The sequence below is a fragment of the Plecotus auritus genome, assembly GCF_963455305.1.
Source record: "Plecotus auritus genome assembly, chromosome: 4".
In the NCBI taxonomy this organism is placed as follows: domain Eukaryota; kingdom Metazoa; phylum Chordata; class Mammalia; order Chiroptera; family Vespertilionidae; genus Plecotus; species Plecotus auritus.
In genome coordinates, this window is record NC_137775.1 from 110,293,938 (window position 1) to 110,314,198 (window position 20,261).

Below are 20,261 nucleotides of genomic sequence, written 5' to 3' on the forward strand. Positions count from 1 at the left end.
TAAAATGGGAATAGAGGGAGCATATCTCAACATGATAAAGGCCATATGTTACAAACCTACAGGGAACATCCTACCCAATGGGCAAAAACTAAAACCATTTCCCCTAAGAACAGGAATAAGCCCTAGCTGGTTTGGCTCAGTGGATAGAGCACTGGCCTGCGGATTAAAGGGTCCAGGGTTTAATTCCAGTCAAGGGCACATGCCTGGGTTGCAGGCTCGATCCCCAGTAGGGGGCATGCAGAAGGCAGCCAATCAATGATTCTCTCTCATCACTGATGTTTCTATCTCTCCCTCTCCCTTCCTCTCTGGAAACAATAAAAAATAATTAAAAAATAAAAAGACCAGGGATATCCACTTTCCACTCTTCTTCAACATAGCACTGGAAGTCCTAGCCACAGGGATCAGACAAGAAGAAGAAATAAAAGGCTTCCAAATTGGAAAGGAGGAAGTAAAACTCTCATTTTCACAGATGACAGGATATTGTACATAGAAAACCCTAAAGACTTCCCTAAAAATCTACTAGATTTAATAAATGGATTTGGCAATGTAGCAGGATATAAAATTAACACCCAAAAATTTGTGGCTTTTTTATGTATCAACAATGAATTCTCAGAAAGAGAAACTAAAACAATCCCATTTACCAATGAAACAAAAAATTAAGATACCTAGAAATAAACTTAACTAAGGAGGTAAAAGACTTGTACTCAGAAAACTACAGGACGTTGAAAAAAGAGATAGAAGAATATATAAACAAGTGGAAGAATATACCGTGTTCATGGATTGGTAGAATGAAGATCATTAAAATGTCCATACTACCCAATGCAATCTACAGATTCAATGAAACCCCTATTAAAACACCAACAGCATAGTTCACAGATCTAGAACAAACATTCCAAAAATTTATATGGAACCAAAAAAGATCCTCAATAGCTGCAGCAATCTTGAAAAAGAAGAACAAAGTTGGAGGAATCACAATACCAGATACCAAGTTATACTACAAAGCCACTGTAATCAAAACAACCTGGTTCTGGCACAAGAACAGGCATATAGATCAATGGAACAGAACAGAGACCCCAGAAATTGACTCAAACCATTATTCTCAATTAACATTTGAAAAAGGAAACGAGAACATAAAATGGAGTCAAGACAGCCTCTTCAATAAATCGTGCTGGGAAAATTGGACAAATACATGCAAAAAAATGAAACTAGACCACCAACTTACACCATACACAAGAAAAAACTCAAAATGGATAAAAGACTTAAATGTAAGTCGGGAAACCATAAAAAATCCTAGAAAAAACCATAGGCAGCACAATCTCAGACATCTCTCATAGCAATGTATTTACAGATACATCTCTTAGGGCAAAGGAAACTAAGGAGAAAATAAACAAATGGGACTACATCAAAATAAACAGCTTCTGCACAGGAAAAAGAAACCAACAAAATAAAAAGGGATCCCACTGTATGGGAGAACATATTTGGCAATGATACATTCAGATAAAGGGTTAATATCCAAAATATATATGGAACTCATACACCTTAACAAAAGGAAGACAAATAATCCAATTTAAAAATGGGCAAAGAACCTAAATAGACACTTCTCCAAAGAGGACATACACATGACCAAGAGACATATGAAAAAATGCTCAAAGTCACTGATCATCAGAGAGATACAAATTAAAACAATGAGGTATCACCTCACACCTGTCAGAATGGCTACCATCAACAAATCAACAAATGATAAGTGCTGCGAGGATGTGGAGAAAAGGAAACCCTAGTTCACTGCTGGTGGGAATGCAGACTGGTGCAGCCATTATGGAAAACAGTATGGCATTTCCTCAAAAAATTAAATATGGAACTGCCATTTAACCCAGTAACCCCACTTCTAGGAATATATCCTAAAAATTCCGAAACACCCATCAGAAAGAATGTATGCACCCCTATGTTCATAGCAGCACAATTTACAATAGCTAAGATCTGGAAACAGCCCAAGTGCCCATCAGTAGATGAGTGGATAAAAAAGCTGTGGTACATTTACACCATGGAATACTATGCAGCAGTAAAATGAATATCTTACCCTTTGAGACGGCATGGAGGGACCTGGAGAATATCATGCTATTAGTGAAATACATCAGTCAGAGAAAGACAAGTATCACATGATCTCACTCATACGTGGAATCTATTTAACAAAATAAACTGATGGAGTGGATCCAGAGACATGGAAGCATGGAACAGAGTGCAGAATCTCGAAGGGAATGCAGGGGAAGGGTGGGTGGGTAGGAGGTGATCAAAGAACAAAAACAAAAAAAGGAAGCTGCGGTAGACATGTCTGTCCTTGAGAGCTCAGCATCTCTCCAAGGACAAGCCTCCCTCTGCCAGAGGCAACCCTTGATACAGATAAGTTGATGCTCCACTGTCTCAGTGCAAAAGGTGTTCCGTTAGCAAGATGCACTGCTGGATGGGTGTCACCTGCTCCTCTGGTGCTCAGGTCCAGGCCCAATGAACAGACAGTACTGGCACCACGTGTGGTAGGAAGGGGTGTACACCCTCAAATGCTAGGAGCCCAGGAAGACAGGCTTGTTGGTGAGAACATGAAGAAGCCAATCACTCAGTAGGCATCCTTTAGGTGTGACTCAAAGCACACGGTCCAGGTGTGGGGCTCCCTGGGTGCCACCTACCAAATCTGGGAACACTCACGTCCTAGCCAGGCCCCACCCACCCCAGGGGGTTTCCCAGGATGCTGAAGTTCATGTCAGGGAGGGCAGGTGGAGCACCACCTTGAGTACTTGTGCCCACATTTCCCCACCTCCTCAGACTGCTTTGCAGAGGCAGCCAGAGTACCAGAAGCTGGGGATGCTACCAACTGACACTGCATTCCTGGATCACCAGCTCTTACATCATCAGATCTCCCGTCATATCTACACACAACAGAGAATAAGCACACATGCCAGGGGCCAGCCACGGGGTGCAGACCCTACGTTGTCCGGGATTACTGTGCTTGCTTCTCCAGCCTGCCTCTCCTGGAGCGAGAAGGAAACAGAAAAAGCACCATTTGCATTTATATAGCAGAGCACTGAGGAAATGTGTACTTCAGCACCACAGAGGCCTTGGCTAGATGTTGAGTTTTAATAAAGACCACCTAAAAGCTATTTCTTTGCTTTTGATATCTTCTTGCCTTTGATAAGGCAACAAAGACAGGAAGTAAAGGACATAGGGGCAGGGAACAGGGATAGGACAGGGCAGTGTCACCAGAGCCAAGAGCAGACAGATTTCACAAGTAATAGGCATCAGATCTGACAGAGGGCAGCATGTCCCAGCCACAGCCTCCCACATCTGGCTGAGGGATCTGCCTTAACAGACACCTGCGGCCCCTCTTGGGAGTCCTTTGACGGGCCTGGTATGCTGCCACTCAAAAGTAGGTGCCTATCAGGATGCTCTGCATTGGGACTCAGCAACCCTTCTAACTTCATCCTTCTCCCAACATGCACACTCTAGTGGCTCTAGAACAGCCCTACAACCCCACGAACATGGCACACTTGGCCTACCCCCCCTTTTATTTTGTTAATCTTCACCCAAGGATATTTTAGAGAGAGTGGGAGGGAGAGACCACACTCACCCTGACCTCCAACCCAGGTACATACCCTTGATTGGAAATCAAACCCGCAACCCTTAATCTGTGGGCCGATGCTCTAACCACTGAGTCAATCAGAGCCATACCTCCAATCTTACCATTTGTCCCAGGTCTGAAATGTTCTTTTCTCCTCTATCCAAGGAGAGCCCCTCCCAGGCCCATCTCCTCTTCTAGTCTGTTTCCTGCTGTTCACTTTAACAGCCTTTTCATCACAAATGCCCTTTGCTTCTTCCCTTGCCCACCAGAGCAGGAGTGGCACATGGTCGCTGCCTGCCCAGCTTCACACAACCAGCTAGAGGCAGGACCAAAGCCCATCTTCCCAGCTCATGGAGGCGAGCAGCCCGACAGGGGTACAGTGGAACCTGGGACTGCCCCTAACTCAAGAACTGGCTTCTCTGCATCTCTTCATGAGGAAATGGAGCAAAGTCAGAGACCTGCTGGTGTGGCTCTGCTTCCCTAGCCTTTTCCATGATCATTAAGAAAGCATGCCTGGCCCAAGCCCAGGACAGTAACTTACTAGCCAAAATCTGAGTCTGACATGGTCTCAAACAAGGCTCAGAACCCCATCATCTGGACTGTCAGCACAATCCCTCTTTCCCTCCTCACTCAGTCTGCCTCCCCACCATCAGCCCTGCCCTGCCTTTTACATGCACCTTTTTATAACAGGCAATGATGTTTTGATTTCCACATGAACTTGGTGGAAGCAAAAGTTTCTAATCGAAATGATGCGCTAGGCCACCCACGCATTTCCAACACTTGAACAGTTTAGGAGTTTGAGTAACTTACTGCAAAGCTAGGCTGACAAGTTTTGAATATATTTTCCTTTATTTCCCTCTGTATCATCCATTTTAGAATGACAAGAAAATATTTCCACCCATTCCAACTGGACTGCTGCCCAAGCATTATGAAAACGATTAGTGAAAAAGTGACAGCAGGAGAGAAACCAAGATGGCGGCACAGGTAAGCACCTAAACTGCTGCCTCGCACAACAATTTCAAAACTACAACTAAAAGACAGAACAGACACCATCCAGAACCCCACGAAAGCTGGCTGAGTGGAAATTCTACAACTAGAAGGGAAGAAAAAAGCTCACAGAGAATTGGAGGTACGGCAAAGGGTCTTTGTGCGCGCAGAGAGGAAGGGCGGCTGAGAGCCTGGCTGACTTTCTCTGGCGGGAGGGGGAAGGAAGCCCCCGACTGCACTGAACCCCAGTTCTGACTGCACTGAACCCCAGTTCCGGGAGAAACCCCGTGGACCCAGGCTCATACAGGGGGAGTCTGGACTGTCAGGTAGAGAGAAAGGCACCCGGAGACTCGGGAGACCCGGGGGAGCCCCGGCGGGCAGGGGTCTGGAGGCGTGCGCGCCAGTGTGCACAAAGGCTGCGGAGGTTGCCACAGGCTTTCCCTAGCAGAAGGGAGTCGGAAGCCACTGACTGCACTGAACCCCAGTTCCAGGCGAGCCCCTGGGGACCCACGCTCTTACGGGGGGCGGAATCTGGACTCTCGGGCGGAGACTCGGGAGCCGGGGAAGGCAGAAGTCTGGAGGCGCACGCGTGCCAGTGCGCACAAAGGCTGCAGAGGTTGCCACAGGCTTTCCCTAGTGGAAGGGAGTCGGAAGCTCCTGACTGCACTGAGCCCCAGTTCTGACTGCAGTGAACCCCAGTTCCAGGCGAGCCCCTGGGGACCCACGCTCTTGTGGGGGGAATCTGTACTCTCGGGTGGAGACTCAGGAGCCGGGGAAGGCAGATGTCTGGAGGCGCGCATGTGCAAGGGCAAGGCTGACTGGAAGCCAAGACTGTCTGCTCCGCCCTGAGACTCCACCCCATCCAAGCTGAGCACAAAGGCTTTTGCAATTTGGCAAGTCTAATCCTATAAGGCTGTTTCCAGCACCAAACTTCTCCCAGCATAGACACAGCTGATCCTTACAGCCAATTGGCCTGGAGGTCAATTCCTCCCAGTGATACCAACAACAATCAAGACTTAACTACAACAAGGCTGTACACACAGTCCACAAAGGGGTGCACCAAGAGTATCCACCTCAGGTTAACTGGGGAGGCCGACCCACTGGGCCATATAGGAAACCTAGCACACAAATCTACCCTACCAACTCAGGGAAGCAGTGAAAATGCGGTGTAAAAGAAATGGAGGAAAACAAACAACTGGATATAGAATTCAAAACCACGGTTATAAGGCTTTTCAAGAATATCCTAGAAAAGGCCGATAAATATAACGAGACCCTCGAAGATATGAAAAAGGACCAACTAGAAATTAAACATACACTGACTGAAATAAAAAATATTATACAGAGACCCAACAACAGACTAGAGGACCATAAGAATCAAGTCAAAGAATTGAAATACAAAGAAGCAAAAAACAACCTACAAAGCAAAAAGAAAAAAAAATCCAAAAAGTTCAAGATAGTATAAGACGACTCTGGGACAACTTCAAGCGTACCAACATCAGAATTATGGGGGTGCCAGAAGAAGAGAGAGAGCAAGATACTGAAAACCTATTTGAAGAAATAATGACTGAAAACTTCTCCCACCTGGTGAAAGAAATAGACTTACAAGTCCAGGAAGCGCATAGAACCCCAAACAAGAGGAATCCAAAGAGGACCACACCAAGACACATCATAATTAAAATGCCAAAAGCAAAAGACAGAGAGAGAATATTAAAAGCAGCAAGAGAAAAACAGTTAATTACCTATAAGGGAGCACCCATACGATTGTCAGCTGATTTCTCAACAGAAACTATGCAGGCCAGACAGGAGTGGCAAGAAATTTTCAAAGTGATGAATAGCAAGAACCTACAACCAAGAATACTCTACCCAGCAAAGCTATCATTAAGAATGGAAGGGCAGATAAAGAGCTTCACAGATAAGAAAAAGCTAAAGGAGTTCATCACCACCAAACCAGTATTATATGAAATGCTGAAAGATATTCTTAAAGAAGAGGAAGAAGAAAAAAGATAAAAATGGATGATACAGAGTGAACAACAAATACATATCTATGAACAAATGAACCTAAAAATCAAGTGAATTAAAAACCTGAGGAACAGAATAATCTGGTGAATATAATAGAATCAGGGGCATAGAAAGGGAGTGGGCTGATAATTCTCAGGGGGAAAAGGGTATGGGGGAGTTCAGGAAGAGACTGGACAAAAATCATACACCTATGGGTGAGGACAGTGCGGGGGAGGTAAGGGCAGAAGGTGGGGTGGGAACCAGGTGGAGGGGAGCTATGGGGGGAGGAAAAAGGAGAAACAATTGTAATAATCTGAATAAAGATTTATTTAAAAAAAAAAAAAGAAAGAAAAAGTGACAGCATTTTAGCCAGTCCCGACAAGACGTGGCAGTGCCCGTCGCCCTCAGACAGGGAGCTTCCAGCGACATGGGAACACATCTGGCCATTGACTCCAGCAGTGCCCGCTGCCACCAGCTTTCCTGGTGCTAGAAGTCTTCATTTAATATCCATCTATAGAGGACTGTATGGTGCAGTGAGAATGGTCATTTGAGCCAGTAAGAGGCCATGTACCTTTAGAAAGAGTCTTCTGTAACATCTATATCCCCCCAAAATCCCACAAAACCTGCAGAAAACATATCTTAATCTCTGTAGGTAACTCAGCCAGCAGTGAGTTTAATGTGGCAGTACAGCATCTGAAAATGCTAATTAAAAATAAGTTGCTTTTGTTAGAGTTTAAGACTTTCCTATTTAATAAATTTTATTTTTGTAAAGAATTTGAACACATATAAATTCTGAATTTCAAGAGCATATTTACTAAACTAAGAGCATAAAACACTGACGTTGCAGGCTGAAGCGTCTGGCATAATTCGGATTGGCTGCTAAAGCTGATGCCCCATCTTTATGCCCCTAAAGCGCTTGGAATGGTTGGGAGATTTAAAGAACCTTCAGGACGGGGCAGAGAGTGAAGCAGCAAGGCAGAGCTGCATCATGGGAAGAATGAAAAGATGAGCAGTGGGCTCAGGGCAGGAGAGCCAGGCAAGGAGAGGAGACAGATAGAGCACTCCCTCCCCATGATCTCACCTGAGACCTTCCCCAGGCCGCCCTATTCTTCCAGTCCTTCCCACATCTCAGAGGAAAGAAACCCAGCAGGGAGCTCTTGCCCCAAATCACCCTGAGGGACCACACCCCGGCCCCCTCCGCAAGTCTCCACTAACTTTATCGTCCCTGTCCCCTGCCTGCCCCTCCTACACTCAAGTAGGAAGCACTCTGGAGCAAAATAAGATGAAAAGTAAGAAGGAAAAAAAGGGAAAACCTGCATTACACTTTTCATAATGATGGAATTTATAAGCAGAAACTTAGTGCTTCTTTCTGTTCATTAGTTTTTCTTTGTTGCTGACTTTATATTTTCTACATAGGATAAGTACTCTGCAATAATAATTTCTTCGTCTTCCAGAGTTGAGTCAAGATAATCCTCTTCATGTTCTGGAAGATCTTCCAGTATTTCATTGACAGCCTCTGTCTCCATATCTTCATCTGTGGAGACGCCAGAGGTACCTGCAACACAGTCACGCAGTGACAAGTGAGTCAAAGGAGAACAGAAAGCAGAGAAAATCCCATGGAGAGACCGCACTGATCCACATCAGCTTGGCCACAACTTCCCTGGCCACACCACGCAGCCGGGTCGGATGTCCGCACCCTGCTCAGTCCCCAGGGAGGTCACATCCCACCCTCCACTTCCTCTGTGTGCAGAGGCCCAGACCGACCTGCAGAATCAGAGAGGGACGTGGTTGGCGTTGATGGGGAATCTTCCAGCGGGAGCTGCAGGTCAGGAGGGAGACTGCCTCCGTTGTGAACAAGGGTCTGAGCTGCCAGCTGGACGTTTCCTTTGAACACTCTCAGGGCGGCTTCGGCTGCTACTGTGTCAAAGCCCATGTACACCAGCTGGGGGAGAACACAGGGTGGTGGCCACTGCTGAGGCTGGGCTGCCTAGAGCTGGCACACATCCAACACTCCTGTCCTCCCTGTGCAGCAAGGACAGCCTTATTGCCAAGGGAATAGGTTTTTAAAACTCTTGGCATGCGTGTCCTCAGCACAGGCCTTCTGCACACGCCGCTCGCCAGCACCATCACTCAGCCTGGGAAGCGTGGAGGAAGACGGCCTCCCACCTGCTGGTGCCTGGTCATCAGAAAGGCAGCACGCTCATGGGCTGAGGAAAGTGCTACCCGAACCTCGTTACTAAGGCCACTGATTAAGCAGCCCCAGCTCGGTGGCCTCATGCGAAGGGGGACAAATGTGGACCGAGGAGCTCCAAAGACCTTTCTCCCTCCTCCTGCTCCCCTTCTACCCACCGCAATTCCCGGTGCTTGGCTGGACCCTGGGATGGGCCTATGTCACACCAGGAGTCTGGGGAGCCAGACTCAGCCCTGTCCCACTGCCAACCTTGTCACCCCACCAGTCTAACCCGAGGCCAGGCAAGCGGAGCGAGGTATAGATGACTCTTACTTACTTGGTCAATATTTTCCTGGGAAGGGCTTTCTTGATGGTTGTTGGTGTTAGGATCAGAATCATTGAACCACCACATGTGTGGATTACTGAGAAGAATCTAAAACACACAAGAATAGCCTTTACTCAGCACAAACACCTGCTCACTTGTGCAGAGACTGAGCAGCTATTATGTGCCAGGCGGACGCAGCCATAGGCTCACACACCTGGTGACAGTGTGGTGAACTATGCAAAGGTGCTGTAGAAGCAGAGAATAGGGACCCCAATGGGGCTGGGTGGGCAGGCAGGTGTTCAAAGGCTTCCTGCCAAAGGATGATGAGATGAGGCCCATCATGCTATCTCTGTCACGGGTTCAAGAACAAGACAGTACTGACCCTCAGATCCAAGCCAGGAATGAGGGGCCCACAGGAGTGGGGCTCCGTGCAGTGGGAAGGACCCTGGAGAGGAGCTCAAATGGAGAAGTGGAGGAAGCGGTGCCTGGACCAAGAAGAGGGGCTGCTCAGGGCAGCCAAGGGACGCCTCGGGAATGGGGGTTACCTTCAGGGCCGCATCCAGGTTCCCGCTGGCCTGATGGAGGGCCTGCTTGGCTGCGTGAATGGAGTAGCCCATTACTTTCAAAGAGTTGATGTTCTCCAGGAGGCGTCTTCTCTTCTCTTTTTCCTCTCTTCTTATCTGGGCCAATTCCTTCAGGAAAACAGCAAAATTCACTAAGTGTGGACTGAGGTGCTGTAGAAAGCCTTTTCAATCTATGCTCTACAGGATTTGTGGGGCTGATGGCAGGTGACCCCTGCCAGTCTCGGCTAGTCAACAGCATGGGGGCTGCTGGGCAGACACCCTGGAGGGGCTCCCGGTGCAGGCCAGTGGGAGGAGACTTCAGTCAGAGGGGAAGAGAGCACCTCATAGCTACCACCAGCCGGCATGAGAACTGCCACACAGAACCAGCGAGCTCACTGCTGGGTCCCAGGGAGGTGGATGGACCCCTTCTAGGGAGGGGCTGGAAGAACATTCTGCATGGGTGGGAGGGCTGCTCAGCCTTTGATGAATCACTGGGCTCTTGATAAAATGTGGATTCTGAATGGGGGAGGGATCCTGGGTGATGCCATAGCTGCTGATTCCCCCACCACACTCTGGGTTTATAAGGTGCAAGAAATGACGAGAATTATTTTTCAAATTATCTCATTTTAAAACACTGGCTTTCCAAATGCTAAAGAAATCTTAATGATAATCAAGTAATGGTCCGGTAGTAAATACGGTATCAGCGATGTTTGCTTTCCATTAATACTGAAGTAGCCTGCGACAAATCCAAGTACACAGAATCAGGCTCTTTGGAGTCTCTGCCTTAACCTGGAGATTTCTGTGGCTGGGTTTACAGCTACTGGACCTGAGGCAATCTACACCAGCTTCGTGTGTTAGAGAGAAGAAAGTGGTTCCACCTCTCACTATCCCATCATTAACGCTCTCTGGACCTCAGCTTCTTTACTGTAAAACTAGCATATTAGTCATGTAACGTTCCTTCCAACTCCAAAATCCTACAGTTCTTTTACTGTACTTATTTCTACTTGTTTTAAATAATAATTTTGTGCCTTTACTTCCATAACATAATATTGGTTGTTCCTATGATTTGATTCATGTTTCTAGGCAAGAATACCATCCCAAACCACAACCATGGCCCTATGGGAAAATATGACCCCCTGTACAAGGGTTCCCAGCACTGTACTATGATAAAAATAGAAAAGCGAGAAAAGACTGCTTGGATCACTGTACTTAGGAGCTACCTGCCACCAGAGCAGGCGATAAGAGACTGCACTGTCTGAAACTGAACACAGTTAAAATGACCAGCTCTTCCTGACTTCCCAGCCTGAGGTGGCGGAGTTCCTTGTTAATACCTACTATGGAATTATCTTTTCCTGTTCTTTCATATCCGAAAGCTAAGGCACTTCAGAAATGAGCTGGCTATGCTTCAGGTTTCACACCTACTAACAGCACAGGCGGCAAACCAGGGTCCTGAGACCACGTTAAGGTACCTCTCTGCGGTTGGTAATGTGGATGGCTGCGTGGTCCACATTCCCGTCACAGGCCCTGAGGCCAAGCCGGGCTTCCTGGGCAGTAAAACCCAACTGCAACAAATTGTGAACTTTTGATGGATCAATATATAGCTCTTTAAAGAGCTGACGAGCCTATAGACAGGAAAATAGAAGAGTCATACAACCAATGCAACATTAATATTTAACACAGAGCTAAGCCTGGAGGAGATTAGACTATTCTCAATGGGAATTAGGGAGTGTCAGGCTTTAAAAACTCTCCACGAAAATGCAGACAGGCAACACTGCTCACATGACTTATCCACAACGTAACAGGAGAAAATAGGCTGCATAGTGTAGAAGGGGCTGGTTCCTTCATCCTCTCCTTTTTGCAATAAATTCCCTGAATCTGAGCTGTGCAGAGGTATTTCTCACCCTCCCTTGAGCTGGGGGTAGCCATCTGGTTAAGTCCAGGCGATTGCATTCAGCAGTATTGAGGGGCATAACTTCTGGTCCTCTCTCTAAAGACTCACTTGCCCCCTCTGCTGGCTGGAAGAGGCACTGACAGGACCAACCTTCAAAGCCACAGCAGGGCCTCCGCTGCCCTGGCCTGCTTGCCTCTAGGTGGCTGGATGACACAAAGAAACTTCTAGCCAATTAAAGTCACCATCTTTTAAAGGTTTTCTTATTGTGTGGCATCTGGCCTGACCCCTAATAAATACAAATATGTTTATGGTATATCTAAGGGAGAAGGGATGGGAAACAGATATATAGTCATCACAAGTCATAAACTATCCTATATAATAAAAGGCTAATATGCAAATTGTCCCCTCGACCAGGAGTTTGACCGGGGGTGGGGCCAGCCAGCCAACTGCCTGTGGCACCTGGCCCGGCCAGATCAGCCCTGATTGGGGCGGGCCGGCCAGACCCCACCCATACATGAATTTGTGCACCAGGCCTCTAGTTGAGTTTATAAAATACCTAACTTCTAGGGATAAAAAAAAAAAAAAAAATGTAGATGGCCCTGGCCAGGTGGCTCAGTTGGTTGGAGCCCTGTTCCATACACCAAAAAGTTGTGGGTTTAATTCCTGGTCAGGGAGCATGCCTGGGTTGCAGGTTCGATCCCCAGTCAGAGTGTTGGGGTGCATATGGAAGGCAACAGATAGATGTTTCTCTCTCTAAAGTCAATAGAAGCATGTCCCCAGGTGAAGATTTAAAAAACAAAACAAAACATAGGTGAAATGGTTACTGCTCTGAGTGTTCCATTTTCTTACCTTGTTGAGATACTCACAAGCCTCTTCACCATTTCCACTGTGATAATTTCGGATACCTTGAAGCAAGTAAAGTCTTAAAAACAACACCTTCTCTTTTCCACAATTTCCCTAAAATTATTGAGAGGGAAAAAGGATAAAACTGTCTTATTTCTAATTACAGGTCAATGATAGTCGCATTTGCAATTCCATTCACCTCCATGGGAATAAAATGGAATTACTAAGATATCTATATTTTTACTCTTGCTGATGGTAACGGTGAAGATTCCAAAGGACAATGACATCCTCTGGCCAACATGGAAGAAATGGTATCAGAAAACCTGTCTCCAGATCTCCAGGGCAGTGGCTCCGGTGGTCAGTGAGAAGTATGCAGAACCCAAACCAGGAACAGCTTATGCCTACTGTCATCCCCAAGCAGAGTTCTGATGACTTGTGGAAATCACCTGAGAAAAATCCTTATTCAAATCACAGTACTTGAGCTGTGACTCATTCATGGGAACTGTTATTCTTCAAAATACCTATTTTCTGCATTTTAATCTCCCAATAGACTACTGAACAGTCACCTGCCCTCTCAGTCAGGTGATCAGAGGGGGTTCCATGAAGAGGTAACCGTGTTCCTCTGGGCTAAATGCTGCACAGACCAAAGTAACAGCCAATCGCCTTTGGGCAGCAGGCTAAACACTGTGGTAGAAATGAACTCAAATTCTAGAAACAGGCTCAATAACACCTCTAACAAATTACAGTAACATACTTTTATGTGGACCAGTCTCTGATGATTTTCTCCATAGCAATTTTTAAAGCATTTCTGGGCCAAGTTTAATTTTTTTTCTGCATCGTCCAGGCATTCCAGTTGCTCTAAGCGGAAGTAACACCACACTATGTCCAGCTGGAGCACTGCGTAGTTGTCCACCGTGTCCAGCAGCTCTCTGCAACACTCACTGGGGAGAGAAAGGCATGAAATCACCGAAACAGGGCCTTAAACACCCTTTTGGGAATTCCTGGGATTCTTCTCCAGTTCTGGTGTATTTCCAAAGACTGGCTGCTCTAAAACAGAGACCCGGATGTCTATGAAGGGAGCCATATTTATCTCACACACCACACACCACACACACACACACACACACACACACACACACTGCTATGCTGGGAAAGAGGCCTAGCATAAAGTGGAAGTTGGGATCACTGTGTCAGATTCCTAAGCAAACATGGGGAGACCATGCTTTAATGCAGTGGTTTCCAACCCTGAGTGTGAATTAGAATGACCTGGATATGAGAAATTTCTCTTTTACTTCTCTCTCTCTCATTTCTTTCTTAATACTGATGCTGAGACCCAATCTAGATAAATCATAACAGAGCCACTGGGCCCTACAGGACCCCTACTACACAAGGTCACTCTACCAATTCCAGGAGACATAGCAGGTCTACCTAATACACAGAAACAAACACAGGGAAGCAGCCAAAATTCGGAGACAGACACATGTCACAAATGAAAGAAATGGAAGCAAGCAAACTATTGGATATAGAATTCAAAACCATGGTTATAAGGTTACTCAAGGATCTTAATGAGAGCTTCAAGGGACTTAGTGACACTTTCAAGGATCTAAGTGAGAATGTCAAAGACAAAAAAAAAAAAAGCACCAGTCAGAAATTAAGCAGACACTAATAGAAATAAAGAATAATTTACAGGGATTCAACAGTAGAGGATTCCGAGAATCAACACCAAGGATTTGGAATGTGAGGAAACAAAAACACCCAATCAAAAAAGCAAAAGTAAAAAAACATGAAGATGGTGTAAGGAGCCTCTGGGACAACTTCAAGAGTACCAACATTCTCATTATGGGGGTGTCAGAAGTAGAAGAGAGAGCAAGATATTAAAACCTACTTGAAGAAATAATGACAGAAAACTTCCCCTACCTGGTGAAAGAAACAGACTTACAAGTCCAGGAATGTGCAGAGAGTCCCAAACAAGAGGAACCCAAAGAGGCCCACACCAAGGCACATCATAATTGAAACACCAAGGATTAAAGACAAAGAGAATTTTTTCTTTTTTAAATATATTTTTATCGATTTCAGAGAGGAAGGGAGAGGTATAGAGAGATAGAAACATCAATAATGAGAGAGAATCATTGATTGGCTGCCTCCTGCACACCCCACACTGGGGATCGAGCCTGCAACCCAGGCATGTGCCCCAACCGGGAATCGAACCCTGACCTCTTGGTTCTTAGGTCTATGCTCAACCACTGAGCCATGCTGGCTGGGCAAGACAAAGAGAATCTTAAAAGCAGCAAGAGAATAGCAGTTTTTACATACAAGGATGCATCCATACAGCTGTCAGCTGATTTCTCAACAGAAACTTTGCAGACCAGAAGGAGTGGCAAGAAATATTCAAAGTGATGAATAGCAAGGACCTACAACCAAGATTACACTAGCCAGCAAAGCTCTCATTTAGAATTGAAGGTCAGATAAAGAGCTTTACAGAGAAGAAAAAGCTAAAGGAGTTCATCAGCACCAAACCAGTGTTACATGAAATGTTGAAGGGTAGTCTTTAAGAAGAGGAAGAGGAGGAAGAGAAAGTGGAAGAAGAACATTAAAATAGCACTAAATACATATCTATCAACAACTGAATCTATAAATCAAAATAAATGAACAAGAAATCTAATGAAGAAAATAAACTGGTGAATAAAATAGAACCAGAGGCATTGAAACATGGACCAGAATGACAAATCTCAGAGGGGAGTAGAGAGGTGTGGGAAGAGATTAGCCAAAGATCTTACATGCATATATGTATTACCTATGGGCACAGATATTAGGGTGGGGAAGGCCGGGCACGGGACTCCACAAAGCTCTCTCCTTTGCCACCTTGGTCTCCCTTGATTCCCAGCTCATCTTCCACTCGGGGAGACCACGCAGGGCTGCTCCCTGCCCAGCAGCCTGGAACCACCACACCACGGCTCCCACCTTTGTTTCTCCACCTCAGGGATCACTGTTCTGAATTGCAGAAAACCTATGTTTTCATACATTTTGCCCAATTTTTCAGTTATGTCAGGTGGGAGGGTAAATCTAGTCCTGGTTATTCCCTCTTGGCCAAAAGCACAACTCCCATTTCTTATTTTAAGTAAGGAAAGAAACTGTTCTTGATACCACACTCCCCAAGGTGTATGACAAAGTTTTGATAGAACTTCTAGCCCTTTTGGAGAAGAGAGGGGAAACAAAGTGTTCGAAAGGAAAGGAACTGAAACTTCTCCTCGTTACATGACCGACTTGCATTAGATTTGATCTCCTCAATGAAGAGGGGAAACTCACAAAAATTATGCTAATAAGTTGGCCTAATAAACAGATCCTCAGAAAAAAGTCATTCTCTACTTAAAAAGACACTGACAGATATTGTTGGATTATATCTACTACTTACTGAACATGTTGCTGTAAACTGAAGGAATAGTCATTGTTACTCAGGAGCTCCCCAAGACCTGAGAATCACTGGGAGGACTTGCCCAGCTTCAGAGGAGTGAGAGGCACATAAAGACCAACAAAGACCAGCCATGTCTTGCTCGCTGAAATTGGATTATGAGTACACGGGAATTCATTATACCAGTCCCTATTTTTTTTTACATTCGAAATTTTCCCTAATGAATTAGGAACGATGGGAGGAAATGAAAAATTTGCCTGCATTTTAAGGACCTAACTTCTAGCCGACACTGCCTGCAGCAGTGGAGTGACAGGGACGCTCAGCAAGCAGCAGACACAGAGGCGAATAAGAAAAGCCTAGCAGCACCAAACCCTTGTCCTAGCAACTTCAAGTGTTGCCCTTCCTCCAAAACACTTGAGACAATAAACCTCCCTTTTTGCTTAATTTGGGATTTACTCACTTAAAATCCAAGCGTGCTGCCAATACAGTTGGCAAACTATACACATTTGTATTTATCTTCCTGAAGTGTACAGTATATCTTGGGAATTCATCAAAATCAAAAAGAAAATGACACTAAAGTCATTTTGATCGTTTCAAACATCATCTATTTTTCAAATGTCTCACCTGCCTGGGTCATAGTCTCTCAGTACCATTTCCCATTATGAGGATAGGAGTCGCTGGGAAGCTGCTGGCTCCTGGTGTGGAACCAGAAATGCCCACGATGACACTGGAACACCGTGGGCACCAGAGAGCAGAGACTACCAGGATTAGGTCAAAAGGAGGCAAGACCTGCCCGCCGGCCAAAGATGGCCAATTTAAGCACTGAGGTATGAAACACATTAAATGTGTTAAAATCCATTCTGATACTTAGAAAGAAAGAAAACCTCATTGGTAATGTCATGTTTGGAGGATGCTAGGGAAGCCACTCATTTATTCTGCACTTGATCTCGGGCAAAAGGCCGAGAAGTGATACACTCATTTATCCTGGAGTGCAAGAAAATAAGGAAAAAGAACCAAGCATTTTATTCTTTCAGTACAAATAGTACCTCAGCATAACCAAACAGCTGATGAGGAAAACTATTTCTTTTCAGAAGAATTCTAGCAACAAATGCAGGAGTAGAAAGGTATCACTTTTGCATCCCAAAGAAACAATGGATTTGGAGAATGGTCATCTACACCAAAGCCAATGGATGAAAAGCTGATGGGGACTGGAGACTGGGCCATTCAGGCTGACAACACCTCGCAGAAAACAAATGTGATGTAGGAACATGCTTGTTGTAAAAACCTAAGTGCATATGTTTATAACACTCTTTACAGGGAAGAGAGATCAACTAGAAATATTTAGAAAAGAATTTACAAATCGGCCTACACCGTAACTACTCTTTCACATTAACCATTGCTGGGGTGAAAACCGGAAGTCTGAGGCGTACAGAAGTTGGGAGGGTGCTGCGGATAATTTTGGGCCATCTTCCTTATACCTCGTGTTCACCAAGTACAAAGGTGCCTACCAGAAATATTTGTCGGCGTCCAGAAGACAAGGCAAGGCTATTCCGTATTCTTTTCTTTTCAGGAAAGCTCTCCCCTTCTCATGATAACCCATAGCTAACGTAAGGGCCTAAGAAAAAAATAGGATTTTTAAAAACATCACTTTAAACTATAATAAAACATTATATTAAAAGCATATTAAGTCTAAAGAAATCAAAGTTTTAAAAAAAATCACAACTAATTTAAAAGCTGAAATTAAAAAAATATAATTAGCCCTAGCTGGTTTGGCTCAGTGGATAGAGCATCAACCTGCAGACTGAAGGGTCCCGAATTAGATTCCAGTCAAGGGCACATGCCGGAGTTGTGGGTTCGATCCCAAGTAGGGGCATGCAGGAGGCAGCCGATCAATGATTCTCTCTGATGTATGTATCTCTCTCTCCCCCTCTCTCTTCCTCACTGAAATCAATAAAAAATATTTTTTTAAAATAAGAAAATATAATTAAAGTTTTATTTCACTTATGTAATTCAACCTTGCAAAGGTTTTCCAAAATGACTGGATGTCATCATCTATCTTCTATAATAATAGAAGTGTAATATGCTAATTAGACTAGACATCCTTCTGGACGAAGCCGGGACTGCAAGGGAAGCCCAGGTCCCAGGTGCCAGAGGGAAGCCGGTGCCACCAGTTGGGGGAAGGAAGGCCTACCCTTTCACGAATTTCATGCATTGGGCCTCTAGTATATATATAAAAGGCTAAGTGACCGTCTGACCATCTGACCGTCTGGTACCTATGACGCACACTGACCACCAGTGGTAGACACTCAATGCAGGAGCTGCCAAGCTGCGGTGACTTGGCAGCAGCAGTTCTCAGGTGACGCACCCCAAACTGGAGGGGAGGGAGCCCTATTCCATGCGGGGCCATGCGATTCCACCTTTGGCCATGGGTTATGTTGTTCCTGGGGCACTGTTGCCCAGAATCTGGTTTACTGCACACTTGCGTTTGCATTCCACACCCTGTATAACAGCAACTCACACTCTGGAACCCCTCGGGGGATGTTGGAGAGCCAGTTTCAGCCAGATCCCCACAGGCCAGGCCGAGGGACCCCACTAGCCAGAGGGATCCTGCTCACTCCACAGACACCCTTCGAGCCAAGGCGCCACCCCAGGAATTCTAATTAATTTCCTTTCAATGTGCACAAATCCATGCACCGGGCCACTAGTTTAATATAAGAGAGCACTGGACAAATAATTCCAACAGTTAAAAAACAATAGCCCAGCTGGCATGGCTCAGCGGTTGAGCATCAACCTATGAACCAGGAGGTCACAGTTCGATTCCAAGTCATGACACATGCCCGGGTTGCGAGCTGGATCCCTTTTGTGGGGCATGCAGGAGGCAGTCGATCAATGAGTCTCTCTCATCATTGATGTTTCTATCTCTCTAGACCAGGTGTCCTCAAACTACAGCCCGCGGGCCACATGCGGCCCACCGAGGACATTTATCCGGCCCGCCAGGTGCCGCTGCCTGTCCTGCTTAGCAGCCAACTTGTCCCAGGCCCGCAGTGCACATAGGAATTTGTTCATAGTTTTTTTTTTAAACTATAGTCTGGCCCTCCAACGGTCTGAGGGACAGTGAACTGGCCCCCTGTTTAAAAAGTTTGAGGACCCCTGCTCTAGACCTCTCCCTTCATTGCTGAAATCAATAAAAATATATTTTTTAAAAATGAAAATAAAGCCGAAACCGGTTTGGCTCAGTGGATAGAGCGTCGGCCTGCAGATTGAAGGGTCCCAGGTTCGATTCCGGTCAGGGGCATGTACCTTGGTTGCGGGCACGTCCCCAGTGGGGGGTGTGCAGGAGGCAGCTGATCGATGTTTCTCTCTCATCGATGTTTCTAACTCTCTATCCCTCTCCCTTCCTCTCTGTAAAAAATCAATAAAATATATTTTAAAAAAAAAATGAAAATAAAAAAACAATAAAGCAAACACCAATCCACTGGCAGTTACAAAGTTCTCTTATTAAAACTTAACTTTAATCCTCAATAATTCTATCTAATAAAGAGGGAATATGCTAATTGACCATCAAACCCTCACAAAGATGGTGGCGCCCATAGCCAATAAGGGGGGAATATGCTAATTGACTGCCATGCCCTCAAAGATGGCAGTACCCACAGCCACAAGATGGTGGTGCCCAGTCGCCTCAGCCCCGCTGGGGTGGCAGGCATGCGGCACGGCCGGAACCAACCTCAGGAGGGTCCGGCCACTCCACATACCTACCTCCAGAGCCCCCCAGTCCCCTCAGCCCCCCAGCCGCCCAGGGCTGGCCCAAGGCGCAGGCAAGCCTTGGATGGCGGCTGCCGAGCTGCCCAGGGCTGCCCAAGGCTCAGGTAACCAGGGCCAGCTGAGGCTTGCACTACCAGCAGTGGCAGCAGCGGAGGTGGGATGGGGGTGTCGCCTTCCTCTAATTGCCAGGTCGCCTCCTGCCCCTGAGGGCTCCCGGACTGTGAGAGGGGGCAGGCCAGGCTGAGGGAACCCCCCTCCAGTGCATGAATTTTCAGTGCATGAATTTTCATGCACTGGGCCTCTAGTTTTAACATAATAACTCATATAGTGAAACCTCCTCAAGACTGCCCTTTAAAGATAGAAAAGTTAAAATTACCTAGACCCAGTCACTAGTTTTTTTTGCTATAAGAAGTTATTGGACTCAAGCTTAGAGACCTAGCTCAGGGTCCAGGTTGTACACTGCTGCTACATAGAGTACCCCTTGGATGTGTTCAAAGATAAAACTACCCGCCTGTCTATTCCAAATTCTAGAACAGGGACGGTGGGAGTGGAAAGACAGGGGAGACACCGTAGAATCACCTGTCATTCTTTCCCCAAACTACAGTTTCCCCAGCCACCCACTCTAATCCATCCCTTAGGGGACTTGGCCCTCTAGTAAAATCAACCCCACCGAACCACCAATACTGAAGGCAGGGCATCGCATTAC

General features: G+C 45.9%; 1 protein-coding gene across 1 annotated transcript in view; it reads right to left on the bottom strand.

The window, feature by feature from the left end:
• Positions 1 to 6,897: 6,897 nt before the first annotated feature.
• Positions 6,898 to 20,261, bottom strand: part of NUB1 (negative regulator of ubiquitin like proteins 1) — a gene marked incomplete at its 5' end in the record, with an annotated part of 29,295 nt that continues 15,931 nt past the window's right edge. Inside the window, 8 exon segments of the mRNA XM_080666627.1 lie at positions 6,898 to 8,147; positions 8,357 to 8,534; positions 9,100 to 9,195; positions 9,633 to 9,779; positions 11,120 to 11,272; positions 12,391 to 12,498; positions 13,139 to 13,325; positions 17,302 to 17,408. Of these exon segments, the coding sequence (XP_080522753.1) occupies positions 7,969 to 8,147; positions 8,357 to 8,534; positions 9,100 to 9,195; positions 9,633 to 9,779; positions 11,120 to 11,272; positions 12,391 to 12,498; positions 13,139 to 13,325; positions 17,302 to 17,408 (1,155 nt within the window). The 3' untranslated portion in view covers positions 6,898 to 7,968.